This window comes from Pristiophorus japonicus, chromosome 5, assembly GCF_044704955.1.
Source record: "Pristiophorus japonicus isolate sPriJap1 chromosome 5, sPriJap1.hap1, whole genome shotgun sequence".
NCBI classification, from domain to species: domain Eukaryota; kingdom Metazoa; phylum Chordata; class Chondrichthyes; family Pristiophoridae; genus Pristiophorus; species Pristiophorus japonicus.
Genome location: NC_091981.1, coordinates 37,100,402 through 37,123,109, shown reverse-complemented (window position 1 = coordinate 37,123,109; position 22,708 = coordinate 37,100,402). Strand labels below are relative to the sequence as shown.

Below are 22,708 nucleotides of genomic sequence, written 5' to 3'. Positions count from 1 at the left end.
GGAAGGCAAATGGAATGTTGGCCGTTATTGCAAGGGGGATGGAGTATAAAAGTAGGGTAGTTTTGCTACAACTGTACAGGGCATTGGTGAGACCACACCTGGAGTACTGCCTACAGTTTTGGTCTCCTTATTTAAGGAGGGATATACTTGCTTTGGAGGCAGTTCAGAGAAGGTTCCCTCGGTTGATTCCTGAGATGAAAGGGCTTATGAAGAAAGGGTGGGCCCATAATTATTGGAGCTTAGAAGAATGAGAGGTGATCTTATTGAAACGTCAGATTCTGAGGGGGCTGGATAGGGTAGTTGCAGAGAGGATGTTTTCCCTCATGGGGGAATCTAGAACTAGGGGGCATAGTTTCAGAATAAGGGGTCGCACATTTAAAATGGAGATGAGGAATTTCTTCTCTCGGAGGGTCGTAAATCTTTGGAATTCTCTACCCCAGAGAGCTATGGAGGCTGGATCATTGAATATATTTAAGGCAGAGATAAACAGATTTTTGAACTATAGGGGAGTCAAGGGTTATGGGGAGCGGGCAGGAAAGTGGAGTTGAGGCCAAGATCAGAGCAGCCATGATCATATTGAATGACAGAGCAGGCTCGAAGGGGCAAATGGCCTACTACTGCTCATATTTCTGATCTTATGTTCTTAACACAGGATGTATTGCCATACACCATTGCAAATACACGCACTTCAGTGGATCCACTTTGACAGGTAGTTGGGTTTTCACCTGATGATTCACACCTCACAAGTGAGCTCGAGCAGACACTGGTGGCAGGGAGAGCTGTGAAATGTCCGCGTCAGAGGGCACAATCCTTTCCAAGCCATGTTCAGCTGTACACAAATGCTGAATAACTTTGAAGAGATACATCAGCAACTTAGCCAGCTACTGACAGACATGTCACACATACTGTCCACTAAAAATGGAGGGGGGGTGCGTACAGGTGAGGGGCAATTTAGATATCTAAAGAGAAAGGTCAATACAATAGAGCAGTGTATTGATTTGGGTAAAAATAAGCAGAGTGTGACAGGAAGGGACAGAGAGTTTAATGGTAGCAATGCAGCAGAGAATAAGGTCAAATCACAGAATAAAGGTGAAAAATTTAATTAAACGTTACTTATTTGAATGCACAGAGCATTAGTATCAAGATGGATGAACCAGTGGCATAAATTTGATTAGGTTTGATCCATGTAATGAATAGCCATTACAGAGACGTGGTTGAAAGGTGACAAAGGTTGAGAACTAAATGTTCCAGGGTACTTGATGTTTCGAAAAGACAGGCAGAATGGTAAAGGAGGCAGGAAGCCCTGATAATAAAGGATGACATAAGGACAGTAGAGAGAAAAGATCTCAGCTCAGTAGATTAGGAAGTAGAATCAGTATGGGTGGAGATAAGGAATAACAAGGCGCAGAAAACACTGATGGGAATAGTATATAAGCCCACTAATAGTAGCTATACCGTTGAACAGAATATTAAATCAAGAAATAGTCGGAGTTTGTAACAAAGGTAATACAATAATCATGGGGGACTTTAAGCTTCATATAGACTGGACAAATCAATGTGGCAAAGGTAATCTGGAGGACAATTTCATGGAATGCATTTGGGACAGTTTCCTGGAACCAACCAGGGAACAGGTTATTTTAGATCTTGTATTGTGCAATGAGACAGGGTTAATTAGAAATTTTGTATAAAGGATCCTCTGGGGCAGAGTGATCATAATACGATAGAATTTCAAATTAAGTTTGAGAGTGGCTTGTCTAAGTCTGAAACTAGTGTGTTAAACTTAAATAAAGTCAGTTACATAGGTATGAAGGTCGAGTTGGTTAAGGTATATTAGAAAATAGATTAAAAGGTATGGCAGTAGATAAGCAGTGGGTGAGCATTTGAGAAATATTTCATAATTCTTAAAAAAAGTCATTTATAAACAAAATCTACACAGGAAAAGTGATCCATTTGTGGTTAACTAAAGAAATTAAGGATAGCATTAGGCTGAAAGAAGAGGCTTATAATGTTGCGAAGAATAGAAGTAAGCCTGAGGATTGGGAGAGTTTCACAAACCAGAAAAGGATGACCAAAAAATTGATACAAAGGGAAAAAATAGACTGAAAAAAAACTAGCAAGAAATATAAAAACTGATTGTAAGAGCTTGTACAAGTATGTAAAAAGGAAGAGAGTAGCACAAATAAACATTGGTCCCTTAGAGGCTGAGGCAGGAGAAATTATTATGGGGAATAAGGAAATGGCAGAAACGTTAGACAAATATTTTGTATCTGTCTTCACAGTAGAAGATGCAAAAAACGCACCTAAAATGGTGGGGAACCAAGTCTAATGAGGGTGAGGAACTTAATGTAATTAATATAGAGAAAAAGTACTAGAGAAACTAATGGGACTAAAAGCCGACAAATCCCCTGGACCCAACTGCCTACATCCTAGAGTTCTAAAAGAGGTGGCTCCAGAGATAGTGGATGCATTGGTTTTGATCTTTCAAAATTCCCTAGATTCTAGAAAGATCCCAGCTGATTGGAAGTTAGAAAATGTAACACTGTTATTCAAGAAAGGAGGGAGAGAGAAAACAGGGAACTACAGGCCAGTTAGCCTGACATCAGTTGATGGGAAAATGCTAGAATCCATTGTTAAGGAAATGGTTTCAGGGCAGAGGGAAAATCATAACATGATTAAGTAGAGTCAACATGGTTTTATTAACAGTACAGTACATGGACGACGCCTGCATCTGCGCACATTCAGAGGCTGATCTTCAGGACATAGTGGACGTATTTACTGAGGCGTACGAAAGCGTGGGCCTTACGCTAAACATCCGTAAGGCAAAGGTCCTCCACCAGCCGCACAACACTTGTCCCCAGTCATCAAGATCCAGCACGTGGCCCTGGTCAATGTGGACCATTTCCCATACCTCGAGAGCCTCTTATCAACAAAAGCAGACATTGATGAGGAGATTCAATAACGCCTCCAGTGCACCAGTGCAGCCTTCGGCCGCCTGAGGAAAAGAGTGTTCCTCAAATCTACCAGCAAACTCATGGTCTACAGGGTTGGAGTAATACACCCACCCCCCTGTATGGCTCAGAGAAATGGACCATGTACAGTAGACACCTCAAGTCGCTGGAGAAATACCACCAACGATGTCTCCGCAGGATCCTACAAATCCCCTGGGAGGATAGACGCACCAACATTAGCATCCTCAACCAGGCCAACATCCCCAGCATTGAAGCACTGACCACATTTAATCAGCTCCGCTGGGCAGGCCACATTGTCCGCATGCCAGACACGAGACTCCCAAAGCAAGCTCTCTACTCGAAACTTCTTCATGGCAAACGAGTCAAAGGTGGACAGAGTATGGAGTATAAAAGCAGGGAAGTCTTGCTACAGCTATATAAGATATTGGTGAAGCCACACCTGAAATACTGCGTGCAGTTTTGGTTTCCATATTTACGAAAGGATATACTTGCTTTGGAGGCAGTTCAGAGAAGGTTCACTAGGTTGATTCCAGGGATGAGGGGGTTGACTTATGAGGAAAGGTTGAGTAGGTTGGGCCTCTACTCATTGGAATTCAGAAGACTGAGAGGTGATCTTATTGAAACGTATAAGATTATGAGGGGGCTTGACAAGGTGGATGCAGAGAGGATGTTTCCACTGATGGGGGAGACTAGAACTAGAGGGCATGATCTTAGAATAAGGGACCGCCCATTTAAAACAGAGATGAGGAGAAATTTATTCTCAGAGGGTTGTAAATCTGTGGAATTCGCTGCCTCAGAGAGCTGTGGAAGCTGGCTCATTGAATAAATTTTAAGACAGAAATAGACAGTTTCTTAAACAATAAGGGGATAAGGGGTTATGGGGAATGGGCGGGAAAGTGGAGCTGAGTCCATGATCAGATCAGTCATGATCTTATTGAATGGCGGAGAAGGCTCAAGGGGCCAGATGGCCTACTCCTGTTCCTATTTCTTATGTTCTTATGTTACAAGGACACCGTCAAAGCCTCCCTGATAAAGTGCAACATCCCCACCGACACCTGGGAATCCGTGGCCAAAGACCGCCCTAAGTGGAGGAAGTACATCCGGGAGGGCGCTGAGCGCCTCGAGTCCCATTGCCGAGGGCATGCAGAAAACAAGCACAGACAGCAGAAAGAACGTGCGGCAAACCTGTCCCACCCTCCCTTACCCTCAACGACTGTCTGTCCCACCTGTAGCAGGGACTGTGGCTCTCGTATTAGAATGAGTCCTTAGGTGGCTGAACAGTCCAAGAGTGGAAGGAAGTCTTCCTCGATTCCGAGGGACTGCCTATGATTAAAGGGAAATTGTGGTTGACCAATTTATTTGAGTTTTGGGGGGATATAACTAACAGGGTAAATAAAGGGGAACCAGTGGATGTAGTATATTTGGATTTCCAAAAGGCATTCGATAAGGTGCCACATAAAAGATTATTACACAAGATAAGGGATCATGGGATTGGAGGTAATGTATTAGTATGGATAGAGGAATGGTTAATGGACAGAAACAGAGAGTAGAGATAAACGGGTCATTTTCAGGTTGGCAGGCTGTAACTAGTGGGGTGTCGCAAGGATCAGTGCTGGCTAAAGATACCATCCAGTTTTTCCTCTTATATTGAATGAGCTAAATGTGAACACCTTTCAAAAGTTGAAATAACCTTGTCCCATATGCCAACATGTCCTACTTCTTAATTTTTTTAATGGGTTATGTTACCTCTTAGCAAAGTGTTTTATATCCTTCTTTGTCTTTAATAATTGTGGCTTCCTCTTAGTGCCCTTGCTATCTCCTTACCTTTCCTTATATTTTCTATGTCCCTTGTCAATTTCCTCATACCTTATCCTGAGACTGTGGCCCCTAGTTCTAGACACTTGAGCCAGGGGAAACAAGCTCTCAGCATCTACCCTTTCAATCCCCTTCAGAATCTTGTATGTTTCAATGAGATCACCTTTCATTCTTCTAAACTCCAGAGAGTTATAGGCCCATTCTGTACAATCTCTCATCATAAGACAGCCATCTCATACCACAAATCAATCTAGTGAACCTTCGTTGCACTGCCAATAAGGCAAATATATTCTTCCTCAGATAAGGAGAACAAAACTGCGCACCGTACTCCAGGTGTGGTCTCACCAAGGCCCTGTACAATTGTAGCAAAACTTCTTATACTCCAAACCTTTGCAATAAAGGACAACATGCTATTTGACTTTCTTACTGATTGCTGTATCTGCATGCTATCGTTCTGTGTTTCTTGCACGAGGACACCCAAATCTCTCTGAACACCAACATTTAAAAAAGTTACTCACCATTTAAGAAATATTCTGTTTTTCTATCAAATTTCCCTACATTATACTCCATCTGCCACCTAACTGCCCACTCACTTAGTCTATCTATATCCCTTTGCAGACTCTGTGTTCTCCTCACAGCTTACTGTCCCACCTAGCTTTGTATCATCAACAAACTTGGATACATAACACTCGGTCTCTTCAGCTAGGTCATTATTATAGATTGCAAATAGCTGATCATAGCTGTAAATAGAGAGAGAGAGAAAGAGGTACAGATTTCACTTAGCAACAGCCAGTATTCAAGATTGAAGTGGGGCCTTGGGATGTTTATAGTATTGCCATGCTGTAAACACTCCATCACATACCATTGCAATCCTTGCAAGACGATGTTGAAGTAGAAGTCAGCGGAAGGACGAGTGACAACCAAATAAGGCAAGAGAAATATAAAATGTTTCCAAATTCAAGTAACACAAAGCGACACGCATACCTAGATTTACGTGCTATATCTGTGACTATACTCCACTTGTAAATTGCTTTTTATGCTGAAGTTAAAGAATAAAATGATTATCACTGGAAGACTGAATTCGTTTATACTCAAATGAACAACAGAACACAGTTTTAAGACAACAAATATTGACACATTTTGTTGAAAGCAGACACAAAAACAGGATAAAAGGATAGATAAACGATATATATTGAACGATTAAAGAGCTCGACATTGGCCCGGATTTGGCGGTGATAACGACAGTGAACAATCAGCTTTTGTTGTCATTACCCCAGTGAAACTGACCGTAACTTCAGAATTTAGCACATGCAGAGATAAATGTGGAAATCCTGAAGTTGTGGTCAGTCATTCACTGCTCCGCCACAGGAACTCCCTATAATCGGCAATCAATGAAATCAGTTGAACTGACGAAATCATAAGCTTTTCCAATCTAATAATGTGTTAAACACCCATTAAAAGTTAAGTCTTGATAGAATAGGTGTAACTAGGGTTTTGATTGTTGAACAATTGTTATGGCCCTGAAAAATGAATTTTATATATGTAGAATGCCAAATTTCTTCATTAGGATAGAAAATTACTAGATTTTAAAATAGTTTAACACAAACAAATTTAAAGTTTATTTATGATATTTCAGCTTCTACCTTAACCCCATGTGTATGTCGCAATCTTTATTTCATTCTCTAAAAAAAAAAATTTTTTTTAAGTGAATTGAATCTGTGCTTTTTATTTCCTGGCTTGCTGCCTGTGAGAACTCGTCAATCTGATTGGCTGCTTAGACAGCTTGATGACATCACTGCTGCTGTGCATTGGGAATAACCTTTTGTTAGCACTACAATCAATTTAACATCAGAAAAACCTAAAGTTTCCACAGAGATCACAAGATCTTTGTGAGCAGCTTTCTTTGAGGTCAGTGGCGATCGCCATCGCTTCGCCACTGACCTCAAACTCCAGGCCATTATCATTGAGTAATAATGTGAAATACAGAGCGCAATCATCATGCAGCATATCAACAAACTTTTCTCAGAAATGTCGATTACTGCTGAATGAACTTAAAAAAAAAATGAAGGTTATGAAAAGGCATGCAAAGTTATTTAACTTGCTTGTCCAAACCTTGTTTGAGGTCTTCTCTTTGGACTGGTTGTACTGAGGTTTGTGTGATGATCTCATTGCAGATCTTCTTCTGGAGGATGCTTTCAATGGCCGACAGCTGCGTGAAATCCTCCACTGTAGAAACGTAACTCCCCGAAGGATGCGACGCAATTCTTCTCAGCTCGCTCTCGTTGTTGTGTCGGATTCCCAAGGCGTACACAGTAACGCCCAAACGACGCAGAGAGGCCGCGCGATCCTTCACCGTGTCCTGGGATTCACCACTGGTGATCACGACCAAAATCTGGGGGATCCCTTTACTGGCACGACTGCCAGCACGCGCTGTAAAGAAGTTCTCTCGCACAAAGTCAATAGCGGTGCCCGTGTTTCTGCCCCCTCCTCTGTAGGGCATTGTTTTGATGTGGTCCAGGATGTCAGTCTTTTGCTGATACGTTTTCAGATTAAATTCTTGCGATGCTGTGGAGTTGTACTGAGCCAAACCAATGTGGATGCTTTCATCCTCTATGTCCAGAGCATAGATCATATTGTAGAGGAAAGCACGGATTAGTTGAAAGTTTACTGGCCCGATGCTGTCAGATTCATCCACCAAGAAAACAATATCAGCAATTGAAGCCGACTGGCACACTGTGAACAAACAAAAACACATGACAATAATGTTCAGTTCAAGTGTGCACAAATTATAGGTAGACGTTTAAAGTGAACCTTCAATTTGTTAGCACTGTAGTTTTCAGCTGTGGCTCAGTGGATATCACTCAAATTCAAAATTGTTGTCAAAAGAACCCAAGGGGAGATGTGGAGAATGTTTTTTTTTTATACATCGATTTATGATGATCTGGAATGGACTGACTGAAAGGGTGGTGGAAGCAGATTTAATGAGAACTCTTAAAAGTGATTTGGATAAATACTTGAAGGGGAAACTTTTGCAGGGCTATGGGGAAAGGGCAGAAGAGTTGGACTAATTAGATAGCTCTTTCAAATAGTCAGCACAGGCATGATGGACCAAATGGCCTCCTTCTGTGCGGTAAGATTTTATAGGGGAATAATTGGCATCCTTTGCGGCTTCCGTTAGCGCCTCCAGGGGGGTGATAATGGGGCGCTGTCGGCTTCACAACTGGACGCGACGAGAGTACAAAAGCCCGCGAACTTCCCTTGCAGGTTAGCCGCCCGGAGGTCGAGACGTGATCTGGTGAACAGCGCCCCAGTACTGCCTCGGATGCGAACTTCGCTTCCACCCCCTGCAGCATCGCCGGGCGTCAACATCGGCAGCTGCAGGAGGTGTTGTGAGGTTGGCCGGCTGCTGGTGGAGTGGTCGTTAAAGGGATTGCCGATGAATTAGGCAAAAAATGTTATTCAACCCCCTGTACACTTTTTATCAATTTTTCTACCGCCGCGATTGATCAGTCCTGCACTCTGTTCGAGTGCTTGTGGCTGATCGTCGCGGATCGCAGGTGCCATCTTACAGAGCCCTCAGCAATGGCCCTTCCCTTTAAGGGAGGGAAGGAGCCTCTGATTCTGGCAGCGCTGCACTGGTCATTGTGCAGTGCTCAGCTACTACCACCCCTCTTGTCTGGTTTAGCGCTCCAAGGGAATTGATTTAATGCTTGATTTAGTGCTCCACTTCCCTCCTGAAGTGCTAAACCGGACATTCTTGTCTGTTAGAATTGAGTAGAGCTCGGCGATACCTTTGCGCTCCCACAAAAGTTATCACCCCAGATGGGGCGCTACGCAATTTCTAGCCCATGAATTCTCGTTACACATAGTCATAGTGAACTGAAGAGATTAACTTGTAGAAGTTCCACTTTTCAGTCTACTTTCAGCGAGTACCTAGCAAAAAGAAAGACTTGCATTTATACAAACTCAGGATGTCACAAAGCGTTTATCAGCCAATGAAATACTTTTTGTATTGTAGGACCGAGCACTGACTAATGAAAATGATACTTCAGGCTGTGCACCTCTGGTCAACGCATTAACTAAAAAGAACAGATCTTGTTGACGCTACACATAACATCCAAAATACATTGGAAGATTTGGAGGAGATCCTGGAACTGCTCCTGAACTGCTTGATAAGAGGAATAGGGAGTAGGGAGTGTTGTGACAAGGAGCAGGCAGAGAGTGGGGAGGTTGCAACACCTAAACAATGAACATAAATAGCAGCAGATTAATTTATGAGGAACGTTTCCCTAACTCCTGGCATTACCATTTGAATTTGGGCCATCATCCCTTTTATCTCTCTAATCTCTCTTGTCTTCCACCCTATCACAGACCTTTCCTTTTGTTCTTTCTTCCCCTCCCCCTTTCAGTGCTTGTTAAGAATCTAGTCTTTCTGAACAATCTCCAGTTCTGAGGAAGGTTCATCGACCCAAAACATTAACTCTGCCTGATACACTGAGGTTGCCAGCATTTTCGATTTTTATTCCAGATTCCAGCATTTTGCTTTTGTAATTTATGAGTTTAATAGAGTGCTGAAAGCTTAAGTTAGAGGACAGCTTGTAAAGATTAGGCTTGCATTCACTAGAGTACAGAAGATTAAGGGGTGATCCAATTGAGATATTTATGATGATTAATGGATTTGATAGGGCAGAAAGCAATAAACTAAGAAAGTGTTGAGAACAAAACATAGAAACATAGAAAATAGGTGCAGGAGTCGGCCATTCGAGCCTGCACAAAGGGGCCGAACGTTAAAATTAGGGCTAGGCCATTCAGGGGTATGTCAAGAAGCACTTCTACACACAAGGGATAGTGGAAATCTGGAACTCTCTTCCCCAAAAAAGCTGTTGATGCTAGGTCAACTGAAAATTTGAAAACTGAGTGATAGATTTTTGTTAAGTATGGGTATTAGGGATTACATAACCAATGAAGGTAAATGGATTGAAGATACAGATCAACCATAATCTAATTGAATGGAGGAGCAGGCTCGAGGGACTGGTTAGCCTACTCCTATTCCCACATTCCTATGTTCATATGTATCAAGAAAAGCTTAGTTTAGTTAGGGAGGAACTGCAGCAACTTCAAACCAAAAAACAGTATACGAACATAAGAAATTGGAGTCAAAGTAGGCCATACGGCCCCTCGAGCCTGCTCCGCCATTCAATATCATGGTTGATCTTCCACATCAACTCCACTTTCCCACCATATCCCTTGATTCCCCTAGTGCCCAAAAATCTATCGATCTGTCTTGAATATACTCATCGACTGAGCATCCATAGCTCTCTGGGTAGAGTTCCAAAGATTCACAACCCTCTGAGGGAAAAAGTTTCTCCTCATCTCAATCCTAAATGGCCAACCCCTTATCCTGAGACTGTGACCCCTAGTTCCACACTCACCAGCCAGGGGAAACAGCCTCTCAGCATCTACCCTGTCAAGCCCTCTAAGAATTTTATACATTTCAATGAGATTACCTCTCATTCTTCTGAACTCCAGATAATATCGGCCCAAATATGCAAGCTTAAATGTTTTCCCTTTAAACTTCATTACGTTTAGGTAATTGAAGATTATCTTCATGTAAACAGTCTGAAATAATGGAGTTTCTTTCAGAATTTCAAAAGTTATCACTTTAATAACCTGTGAAGAGCCTCTTCTGCTTTTCTCCTAAGCTACAGATATTCCAGCCTGTAAACTCTGCCTCCTCTCAGAATTCTCTGTGTTAAAATCAGAGGTGGCAGAAAAAGGTCAGCAGCGTGTCATCCAGCCCATAGAAAGGAAGATCAGATGTGGTGTATAACAGATGGCCAATCCAATACTGACCATTCTACTTACAATCTACCCAAAGGTTTTGACACATGCTGAAATCGGGACCTAGATACTTGACTTTCATGCCTCCCTCCATTTCACTTTCCTCCTATAATCGTAGCTGTGTAAAACCAACGCTTGCCATCTCCTAACCTCTTTTCTACTTTATTTTTCTGCTGGCCTAAAGGCTTTGGCAGTTGGCCGTAATTTGGAAAGTGCACAAGCTGGACTCCCGACAGGTTAACCAAGGAGCAGTGCATTGTGAGTTGTCCCATTCCACCATTCCAATGGAGGAATCCTGACCTGGAGGACAGAACAGGGAGGGAGGAGGTACTGAAATATCATCAACACACCATCCTTTTCCTTTCTCTGTAAATAATATCTAGCATTAAACAATTACACAAGGAGGCTGGACATAGTGGATCTAATTTTTTACTTAAGGTGCACAGCGGGCGGTTAATGGGTAGAGCGCGTCACATGTACTCTGGCCACCCATCTCAGGACCCCACCCAAGATGGCAGCAGCTGTAGCGTGAGTAAATAGGGTGGCAAGTAACCCAACACCAATTTCAAGCTGCTGCCTTCCTGCTTACACTAGGCAGGGCTGTGGGCAGGGGGGACATTTAAAGTTGGCTCCTATGAGTCAGACTGACCAAGAAAGGTCTTTATATGGGGAATGACTAAAGATACAGAATAGCGCAGGAGCAAAATGGGCATGGACAAAAGGCAAGGGAACCAAGTATTACCTGTTGGTCTTCTCAGCTCTCTGTGTAGAAATTCTCTTTGGATGATCAGTTTGATTGCATTGGAGATTTGCTCAGATGACTGAATAAGGGCATCAAAAGCAACAAACTGGAAAACAAATGGAAAATTGGGGAGAATGGCCATCAGCTGCAGCTCACGTAAGACGGAACGCCTGACACCGATGGCGATAACCTTCACGCCTGTTTTCTTTAAGGCTTTGGCAGATAGAATGACTTCATCCTGTGAAGGTGCCGAAGTAATTATTATCGCAATCTGAGGAACACCTTCGCCCTTCCGACTTCCAGCAAACTCTGTAAAATAGGTCCTACGTAGATAGTCAACGGCACGGCCCGTCTCTAACCCTGGTCCTCCCCAAAATGCAAAGCTGCGGTCACTCCTTATGTAATTTGTCACTTGAGCCTTTGTTATGTAGGTGTTCAGTAAGAACTCAGTCTGCACGTCGTCACTATACTGGGCAAGACCAATACGGAACTTGTCTGCCCCAACGTCAAGTTGAGAAATGGTTCTGGAGATGAAGCTTCGGATCAGCTGGAATCCTGCGGCTCCCATGTTCTGAGAACCATCGACGAGAAAAACAACATCAGCGTAATTCACGGCAAAGGCTGGAAAGCAGATAAAAAGGTGGATGAGTGCAGCAACCGAACAGTGAATACTCCCTACGTCTCCCAATGGCTAACTTGGTAAAGGTAATGCTTTACAGCAGATAGGCTAGCTATCAGGACAGGTAGAAGTAAAACACAGACAAGGGAGTGCCATAGAGGTAGGCCACAGATGGTGAAGGTGATTGGATGGTGGAGGTAACTAGATGATGGTGATTAGGTGGTATGGTGATTAGGTGGTGAGGTGATTGGATGGTGGAGGTGATTGGCTGGTGAAGGTGATTGGAAATGAATAGCTGGTGAATGTGATTGGGTGGTGGAGGTGAATAGATGGTGAATGTGATTGGATACTGGAGGTGATTGGATGGTGAAGGTAACTAGATGATGGTGATTAGGTGGTATGGTGATTAGGTGGTGAGGTGATTGGATGGTGGAGGTGATTGGCTGGTGAAGGTGATTGGAAATGAATAGCTGGTGAATGTGATTGGGTGGTGGAGGTGAATAGATGGTGAATGTGATTGGATACTGGAGGTGATTGGATGGTGAAGGTGATTGGATGCTGGAGGTGACTGGATGCTGGAGGTGACTGGATGATGGGATGTTGGAGGTACATTGATGGAGGAATGGTGGAGGTGAATAGATGATGAATGTGAATAGACGCAAGGAGGGTTACCATGCCATAATCACAGAGAATATATTTGAGGATTTTGATCAGGGTAGTCACAGTATTGTTGGAAAGTCTGAAGCTATTTATCCAGGGGAAAGTCTGAAGGTATTCATGCATGAGGCAAGTGCAGAGCTGTGGGAATAATGCTTGAGGACATTAGAGAGAAAGGAGATTGTTAGAAATGGTGCAGGAATTGTAGAGGTTGGAAGGGTTGAGGATCAACTTCTTGAGCAGGTGGCTGATGGCAGTAGCTTTGATGGGGAGGAGAGCATGACCTGAGGAGAGAAGCCATTGATGGTGTCAGTGAGCACTGGGCTAAGGAAAGATAAGTTTGTGGTTAGGAGATGGGTTGAGATGGGGTCAGGGGTGCAGGAGGTCGGGCTCATATAGGAGATGAGCTTGATAATAGGCTGGCAGACATGGAAGGTAAGCTACCAAATGATACAGGTTCAGAGTTGGGGTAAGGGGAAAGCTGGAAGGGGTGTACAAGAAAGGAAGCTGAGGCAATCAAGCAAATAGTCTTTGACAAGTAAAGGTCTATGGTCCATTTACACCTGCTGTTTGAGAGGAGGATGAATGAAGGGAGACGAGGGACGGGACAGAGGAGGCAGTTTATGTCAAGATAAGGTGTTTGGGATTATGTTCCTCCTCGAGGATAGGCTGACCTTTGAGGAGGAGGTACAGTAGAGTTTAAAGTGGTCCATTCGGATCTGGTGGTGGTTAACCAGGTCAATCAAAAAGCGGGCATTCTCAAGTTTGTGACATCAAATCTTAATCATGTGAATGTGCAAAATGAGCTGGGGGTTAGGGGCAAGTCGGGCAGGGTATGGTCGGGGTGCGAAACTGTGACAACTGTCATGGAGGAGGGTGTCGAAGGTGAAAGAAAAGCTATTGAGGAGGTAAACAGCAGCAGAGGTTTTATGAAGCGTGGAAGGCTAGAAGAAAGGTAGTAATAGTGAGTTTTATAGAGTGGGTGTTTTATATGTTTTTTCTATTAACTGGACTCCTTGCTCACCGGAGAAGAATTAGGTTTTGATTTTATGCTACCTCCTTATCTGCAGCAGAAAAAGTTGTTGTTTCCACATTGAGAAATTGAAGCCAATTATCCAAGCACATGCTGCTGGCTGGGAATAACACCCTCTGGCCCTTGGATCAGTACTGTTGGCAGGAATTGCTATGCTAAGGTTTATTGTTATATCGACCTATGTATGGCATATTACATCTGTGTGCACTTGCTGTTAACTTTTCCATTGTAAATTCCTATATCCACATTCGTAGTGGCTTCTGGAAGAAGTGCTACAGTGCCACCTGTGTTGGAAGGGTGTAAATACAACATGACAAGTTTACATGGGCAGTGTCCATTATAAATGTTGACATAGGTCATTATAATACAAATGTAAAAGTAAGGTCAGAAGGCATAACTTTAAAATGGTGAATGAATTACATATGTCCGAGTACAAATATCCCTACTGCTCTCTCTCTAACTCTGCTTCACTTGAAGACTACACATGGGCTGCGAAATGCCTCACAGCTGCTCCCACTCCACTGCCTTTATTTCGCTGGAAGTATGGCGGTAACCCATGGCAAAGTAACGGCAGAAGAGCAGGAACAGCTGAGAGGAATTTCCCAGCCATGGTCTTTACTTTCCATGTGCAATGGCACAGGAGACCTGTGTATGCTTTCAAAATACTCGTTCTATGTTAAATGGTTACTGCTGATTTTGTGTGGCATATTGTGACGATTTCCTTCCATATCAATGTTCTACACATGTAAAGGGACATTAATGAATGATATTAACCTCTGCAAATTTAGTTTAATAAAAAATAGGAACGTGCCTTTAATTAGCACTTTTCCTGACCTCAGGATATCCCAAAGCACTTTACAGCCAATTAAGTACTTTTGAAGTATAGTTACTGTTGTAATGTATGAAATACAACAGCCAATTTGTGCACAGCAAGGTTGCACAAATAGCGATAAGATAATGACCAGATAATCTGTTTTAATGATCTTCTTTGAAATAGTGCCAGATAGGGCGTCGGTTTAATGTCTTATCCAAAAGACAGCACCTCCTCAGTTCTGTGCTGGTGTAGCCTGGAATATGTGCTCAAGTCTCCAGAGGGGGACTTGAACCCACAACCTTCTGACTCAGAGGTGAGATTGCTACCACTGAGCCAAGGCTGACACTTGTCATAAAAAATAACATTTAGAAAAAGGCATTGCTAATTGCACCAACCTTGGATATGGGCTTCAACCGTTCTGCACACCGACTCCAAGACCATATTTGAATTTTCTCTCAGCACGTTAAAATTTGCAAAGTCATAAACATATCTCTGGGCTGGTCTGCTGGAAATATCTTGAAGTTCCTTCTTTCCTTGTACATTAACTCCAACGACATAGGTTGTGACACCGCTATTTCTCAGATGGCTAGCTGCATCGGCCACCTCGGTAGTCGACCCTCCATCAGTGACCAGGATGGTGATCTGCTGCACGCCTTCTGCTGCTCTGCTCCCCGCTGACGGAATAAAATGGTGGCTCTGCAGGAACTCCAGGGCCCTTCTCGTATCGGTCCCGCCTCTCTTCTGCGGCAAGTTCTGCAGGTAGTTCAAAATGTCTCTCTTGGACGAATATCGATTCAATACAAACTCCGTCCTTGGGGTGTCGCTGTACTGAGCCAGCCCGATCCTTACTTTGCTGCCCGCAATATCCAGGCCGTTAACGAAGGTGTGCAGGAACTCCCTAATTTCTTCAAAGTTCTCATCGCTTACGCTTGTTGAACCATCCACCACAAGGACGATATCAGCGACTGTGGCTTTCCTGCAAGCTGAACACACAAGAGTAACACTTTCTGTTAAAATGGTCTTGGGTATCTACAAGTGGACAACAGCGCTTCCAATGTACCTTTGTGCCTCCACCACCACCTCCCCTCCGCATACCAGACTTAGGGACTTAGGATAAACAGTCATGCCTAGTGTGCATTTGTTTCATTTAAAGATACAGGGACCGAAATTGGCCCTTTCTTTAAGAGCCATGGCTGCCTCAAAGAGACGGCCATGGGTCAGTAGGACTCACCATCTCGTCGGTGCGGAGTCACCGACATTTAAGAAATTGCCCTCCATTTGTTTTCCAGCGGTGATCGTCACCACGCCGCCCGTGTTCTCATCCTGTCGGGCCCTCGCCGACTGACAACGACTCCTTTCTGCCCCGTGTGTGAAATTGCCCCGTGGGAGCGGATTGGCCGCTGCTCGGTGCCTCCGATAGCTTTCCCCTGCAGGAAGCTGTGTGTGGTTGTGCGGCGCATCCGTCGTTAAAGGGGAGGGCACTCTGCCACGGCCGCCATTTTATTTTAATTGTCAGCTGACTCCAATGTCGGCCCGCCAATGGTGCTCACGGGTTCAGCTGGTCCTCCAACAGGCAACCCGGCAACCCCTCTTGTGTGCCGAGCCGCTGGTCTGGCCGAAACCCTCCCTGATGGCCGAGTGGGCCAAACTAAACTAACTGCAGAGTTCGCAGCGTCCCTCCCCTTTAACTGAACGGGAGGGACACTGACATCATCAGCATGGTGCTGACGACGCCGAGCGACATCCGCTCCAAGGGCACTTCCGCCCCGCATCCGCCCTAACCGGAAAAAAAATTAAAGAACTGAATTTCGCTCTACTCTCCACCCCATGGATTTGGGCGGAGAAAAATCGTTAAGATCGGTGAGTGCGCCCCTTTTCAGTTGGAGGGCAATTTCGGCCCCACAGTCCCCGCCACTTACACAATCCCCATTTATCTCTATATCGGGCAAATTACACTAACCATTTACCACCAACATAAAAGTCAATTACAAAGATGGTGTTTATACCATATTAATTGCACCGACTATTTCATGCAGTTCAATAAGTCGTTAGCTTATATTTAACCATTTAAAAAGCTCAGCTGACTTCAGCAAAAATTGGGTCTTCAAGCAATTTCAATCAGCTGTCCTTACCTGGTGACAGCGCGATTACCTCAGTGATGTGTCTGTGTGTAAATGGTGACTTTAACATTTCTACTGTCTCCCTCTTTTCTGTCATGCTTTTGAAAGGGGGTGATAACTCTTTGATCTATTCTAAAATTGGCTAATTATCAGCATTGCAGAGACAGTTTGCTCAGTGGAGACTTCAGGCATTCTGCATCAAGCCCCTTATTTTTGTAATTATGTTGGTTACGTTCAATTTTTGATTTTACCAGCCACAGCGCATAACCGGCAAATTGTGTAAACACCATTGCGCTCTCCATAAGTGGTGAGGATTGTACTGGGATAGAATTTGGACTTCGTTGCAACCATTTTAAGGGCATAAATCAGGTGCAACAAGAGCCAATTTTGGGAACAATGTCCTGCACCCAAAGGACCGGAGGAAAGAAGTCTGACCTAATATTGGGTGGTCACCTAAAACAGACATTAGGCTCCTTACATATGTAAATGAGCGGTCTAATGCCTGTTTTAGCACTCCGCTCGCTGATATTTGATTGGTTAGGCCTGCTTTGCTTAGGTTTCTTAAGCGATCTCTGTGGAACCAAGATAATCAGGAATGCTCCCGCGAATGCCTCCCTCCCCCTCCCGGGACATCTTCAAATGGGGCGAGCTGACTGTGGAGGCGCAACAGATGCCAGCAGCTCGCTCAGTTAATAATACTGACACTCAAGCTCTAATTCCCGGCCTCTCGGGGTGCGTACTGCAGTCACACACCCTGCCAATATGCCCAGCACGTGAATGCCTGACCAATTATTTGGCTGGAAGGTTCTTCATAACCCATCCAATAACAGCATATCATGCTTTACTGTATGAGAAATGTGCCAGGGCGATAAGAAGCCACCACCCATTACTGTAGGCCCTGGTACACCTACCTGGGAATGAACGTGATGAACCAGCCTCCTGAGAGTCTGGGTCAGTAGAGGGGCAGAGCTGTGCCGTCTACTGCAAGGGCTCAGCTGTGGCCTGCACCTACCTCGCATGGGCTGTTGCTGTGGATCAGCACAGAGGAAAATCCTCCCAGCAAGCATCTTGTGGCTTGACTCCAACAGCCATCGAAGAGGAAGCCAAGAGCTGAGCTGCAACTTTACTGGTCTGCAGCTAGGGGACCCCTTCCCTTCACTTTGGTCTGCCACTTCTTAATCTCTGGTCCTGTAGTCTTGGTAAAGGCTGATGATGCTCAGCCTTTTAAAGTTCTCCAGAAGTTTTGTCCCTCTCCTTTCATGCTCCTATTTCAATTGTCCTCAAGCTACTTTATACATGCAATATTCCTCTCCCACCAGTCTTGTCATCCTAAGACACCCCCCAAGTTTGCACCTGGAAGTTGTGAATACACTTAGACTGGAGAATTGAGTGCTATTAGCAGTTGAGATTCAAGTGAGTGTTAAAGCAGTGTTGGCCAAATTAAAGCTGATCAGACTTGAAGATGAAAATTGGCCCCTAAGTGTCTGTATGCTAACACTACAAGAGTCACAGATAATGGGTGAATGTAAGTTCTCACTCCTACTCTGCTCAGTTTCCCATCTGGGTCACGTCAAGTGCGATGTGCCTAGTGGAGGCTCTGGTACCTCCCCTATTGCCATTTATTTTCTAAATTCTGAGAAGCTCAGAACTGTGGAGGATCAGAGAGATGTACAGAAATCTATTTAAAAAACACTAGGCGACAGGAATAAGAATAACTAAAATGGATATTTGAAAGTTAACCCTTATCTCAAAGGGACTGGAAATATAAAGGGGAGAGTGATGCTACACTTGTATAAAGCTCTGATTAAACCACATCTGCAGTACTGCATTCAGTTTTAGGCACCACATCTAAGTTCCAAGGATATATTGGCCTTGGAGTGGGTGCAGCGCAGAATCACCAGCATGATAACGGGGCTTAAAGGGTTAAATTATGAGGACACGTTGCATAAACTTGGCTTGTATTCCTTTGAGTATGAAAGATTAAAGAGTGATGTAATTGAGGTGTAGGGTAGATAGAGAGAAACTATCTACTAGGGTAGATAGAGAGAAACTATTTCTTCTGGTGGGGGGAAACAGAAGGGAGCATAATCTTAAAATCAGAGCTAGGCTGTTTAGGGGTGATGTCAGTATGCACTTCTTCTCACAAAGCGTGGTGGAAATCTGGAACGCTCTCCCCCAAATATAACACACCGACTGTATGACTCATGATGAGCAACACCTTCTGCGATCTGCTCCTATAGGTATACAGTACTGATCCGCATGCAATAGTCAAAACTGAGATCAGTAGATTTTTGTTAGTTAAGGGTATTAAAGGATATGGAAAAAAGGGGGTTAAATGGAGTTAAGGTACAGATTAACCATGATCTAACTGAATGATGGAACAGGCTTGAGGAACTCAATGGCCTTCTCTTGTTCCTATGTACCTCTCACGGAGCTGGAATGCAGGCAAATCAGAGGGCACCGAACATGACATTTCTTGTGGTCCAGCTACATTCAAGAGAGCCGAGGAGCAGGTCATGTGTCCACTCTTTCGGTTACAGGCATCCAGCCGAGGGCAGGAGGGGTGGGGAAGGTGGGTGATGGTGCAAACAAAGGAGCTGGAAATACATCAACAAGTGGGGCAGAACCTATCGAGATGCTCCATGGAAATCAAGTTTAAAGAACAGTAAACGTAAAAGAGCCCAAACAGACGCGACGCATATAATCAATGGAGTCCCAACCTGGATAGCGTTTGAGACACAATACCTTTTGAGACCTGAGATGGTTGAGATACTTGACGGGTCACCTCTTCCACCTTGGTACAAACTAGCTCGATGACAGCTTGGGAAATTCCCCTCAGAGCGGCAAAGTCAGCCACGTTGTACACGTACTGCCCGACCGGCTCGCTGGCGATTTCTTCCAGCTCTTTCCTCACGGCGTCCCTGATGCCAATGGCGTACACAGTGATGCCCCGGTCCCTCAGCGCCTTTGCCGGCGCTCCGACACTGTCTTGAGACTGTCCGTCAGTGACGATGATGGCTACCTGTGCCACCCCCGTCGACGCCCTGCTCCCCGCCGACTCCACAAAGTGCTTGTTCAGCATGAACTTCAGGCCCAGCCCGGTTCTCGTCCCCCCTCCTTTGTACGGCAGCTGCTGTAAGTACTGAAGGATCTCCGTCTTATCACTATAGGTGTTCAAGAAAAACTCAGTCCGAGGAGTTCCACTGTACTGGATGAGGCCGATCCGGACTGTGTCCTCTCCAACATCAAATCCATTCACAAGGGTATAGAGAAACTCTTGAACCTTTTTAAAGTTTTGGATTCCTATACTCCAGGATCCATCCACCAGGAATACAATATCCGCAATAGAGGACTCTTTGCAAACTTCAAAAACAGAAGGAGCTACAATTACTGGGACAATCAGCACAGGTTAATATTCACCAATACAAAAGCAAAATACTGCGGATGCTGGAATCTGAAATAAAATCGGAAGTAATGTTCACCAAGCTCATTACCATCCATCCGTTACTCTTACGAATTGTTAAAATGAGACCCGCATTAATAATTTGTTTAAGTGCTGGTGTTTTGTCAATAGAGAGCCCATGAAGTATAGGTTGGGAGTGTCTTCACTCGTGCTCCCGTTCTGTCACTGTAACTTTGCCAGAATTGGAGTGAAAACCCAGCAATGTTATGGCAGAGGTAGCGGGAGCAGCTGCAAGGAAATTGCCGGGATGATCAGCTCCACTATTGGAACGCTGAGAATGAAGAGTGTACAACATGAGAATGCTATTCGAAAACCCTGCTTCTAATGTCATCATTCAAAATGCCTAAACTGTGGAGGTGCAGTTCTGATTTTACAGTTGACCGCACACTGAGCAGCCTCTTGGTTTTTGTCAGTGTTTCAAGAATTGACTGATGAATATTTTGGCTTGGAGTTTCCGCTCGATTAGGCTGGATATGGGTGTAACAGGCGCAAAAGATTGCAGAATTTTAAGCACAAATTGCGTTCAGTGCAAATTGAATTTCTGCGATCTGTTGCGCTAGTTTTAAAGGTATTGCGCTAGAAACTGGCCCCGCCCACAAAACCTGCGCCATTCCCAGGATGAATCATTCACCATTGGAAGATTCTACTAATTGAGTCATTTGCAGACCTTCAAGGAGGCTCCAAAAATTAAGCTGGATCTTTTGAGCGCTAGGACACTAATAGATTTGAAAGATTTTGAAAGACATTTTTTTTTAATTTACTGAGGAACTGACTACTGGACCCCAATCTAACTAGAAAATAGTTCTGTATATTTTTTTAAGTCATTTTCAGTCATTTAAAATAGGGTTGCTCACAAGTGGTGGATTGACACTGATTTAAAATGCTTATTTTTTTTAGATAAACCTATTTTCAGCTGTATTAATCAAATTATCACTTAAATATAATCAAGGGATGTTTTTTGAAACAATTTTTTTAAAATTACATTTTAAAACACTCAATTGTGTTGGTTCATGGCAGAGTTTGCGTTCGGTGAAACGCAATTGAGTTTGAGCGGAAACTGGGGGGGAAAAAAACACTTTTCAAAACAGGCGCAATTTTGGGCACAATTTGCGTCAGAATCGCCGATTGCGCCCAAAGCGAAAACTCTAGTCCATTGCTTCACTGTGGCCTCATCCCGGCCAAGGACAATTTTGTAGCAAGACCTGTGTAACATTTTCAATTTATCACGTCACGAGAAAAGCGACAATAAAACTGGAGTATTTTAACAAATTTGTCTTTGAAAAGAATTAATTTGGTGTGTTGGGTATTAATGAGACAGGAGATTTTCCTGGGTTTGCACCTGGGTACAGACCCAGGAAATTCATCCCTGATATTCTCTAGGTAAATGGACTCCGTGTTGTAATTGAAGAGCATGGTACCAGTCTGTTGAGCGTCAGTAGAGGGTAAACTTGTTGTGAAGAGAAGGCAGATCAGTACAGCTTCAAACTGAGCCATGTTGACAGACATTCTGATGATCTCCCTACAGAAGCAAAAAAAGAAAACACACAGCGATTAGTTGCATTCATCCAATGCTGGCACTGCTCTCTACTTTAAAACTAGGGGCTGGATTTTCGTTGGGCTTGCGCCTCTATTGGCGCCCCGGAGGGGCGGTAATGGATATGCAAATGAGTTCTGACTGGGCGGACAGCTTCCAGCGTCCCGCTGGGAAATTTGGTGCCAGTTTTGCGGGGGCGCTGAGCAGTAACATCCGGGAGTGTCGAGCCGGTGTGCCAAACCCCCAGTTTCAACAGCGCTATGATTTTTGTTTCCCACTGACCCTGTAGCGCCACATAGTGGGACCGCCAGGGAAGGTGGGCGGTCCGAGCCGTTCCGGCGGCGGTGAGGGAAGGAATGATTACATGAAGTAAGTGTGATTGTTTTTTTATTTTTTTATTTTTGCGACTTATCTTTATGTCGGATGAGCAAGGTATTGGGGATGTTTTTTGTGGTTTTTTTTGGCGATTTTCTTTTGCTAGGGAAGCCTCTCTTAGGGTGCTCCGAGCCCAACTCTTTGGCAATGGATTTTCAGTTGCTCAGCTGGCTGAGCGTCCTGAGGTGTGAAACCTCTCCTGTAGTGCTCCACTCCACATTCAGGGCCCAGCTGCTGAACTTTGTGGCTACAGATGCAAACGATTTCCTGGCGCAAAATTTACTGCCCCACCGCCATTATCACCCGAACAACCACCAATATTTAGTAGTTTTTCACCATTTTAAAAATATCCTGTTTTTCTATTCTTCCTACCCCACATTTACCCACATTATACTTCATCTGCCACCTTCTTGATTACTCACTTAACCTTCCATATCCCTTTTTAGACTCTTTTTGTCCTCCTCACAGCTTACTTTCCCACCTAGCTTTGTATTGTCAGCAAACTTGGATACATTACACTCTGTCCTTTCATCTAAGTCATTAAATATAGATTGTAAATAGCTGAGGCCCAAGCAGCGAACATTGCAGCACTCCATGAGTAACAGTCTGCCAACCTGAAAGTGACCCATTTATTCCTACTCTCTGTTGTCTACCCTTTAACCAATCCTCTATCTATGCTAAAATATTACCCCCAATCCCGTGAGCCCTTATCTTGTGGCACCTTAC

The 22,708-nt window shown here is 44.1% G+C and overlaps 1 protein-coding gene across 1 annotated transcript in view; it reads right to left on the bottom strand.

Moving 5' to 3' along the window:
- LOC139264063 (collagen alpha-6(VI) chain-like) overlaps positions 1–21,567 on the bottom strand; it is a 151,635-nt gene extending 130,068 nt beyond the window's left edge. Inside the window, exons 1-5 of the mRNA XM_070880161.1 lie at positions 21,492–21,567; positions 19,356–19,973; positions 14,886–15,473; positions 11,368–11,988; positions 6,897–7,517 (exon numbers count right to left, since the gene is read on the bottom strand). Coding sequence (XP_070736262.1) covers positions 6,897–7,517; positions 11,368–11,988; positions 14,886–15,473; positions 19,356–19,973; positions 21,492–21,567 — 2,524 coding nt within the window. The remainder of the gene's footprint in view (positions 1–6,896; positions 7,518–11,367; positions 11,989–14,885; positions 15,474–19,355; positions 19,974–21,491) is intronic.
- Between the last annotated feature and the right edge of the window lie 1,141 nt (positions 21,568–22,708).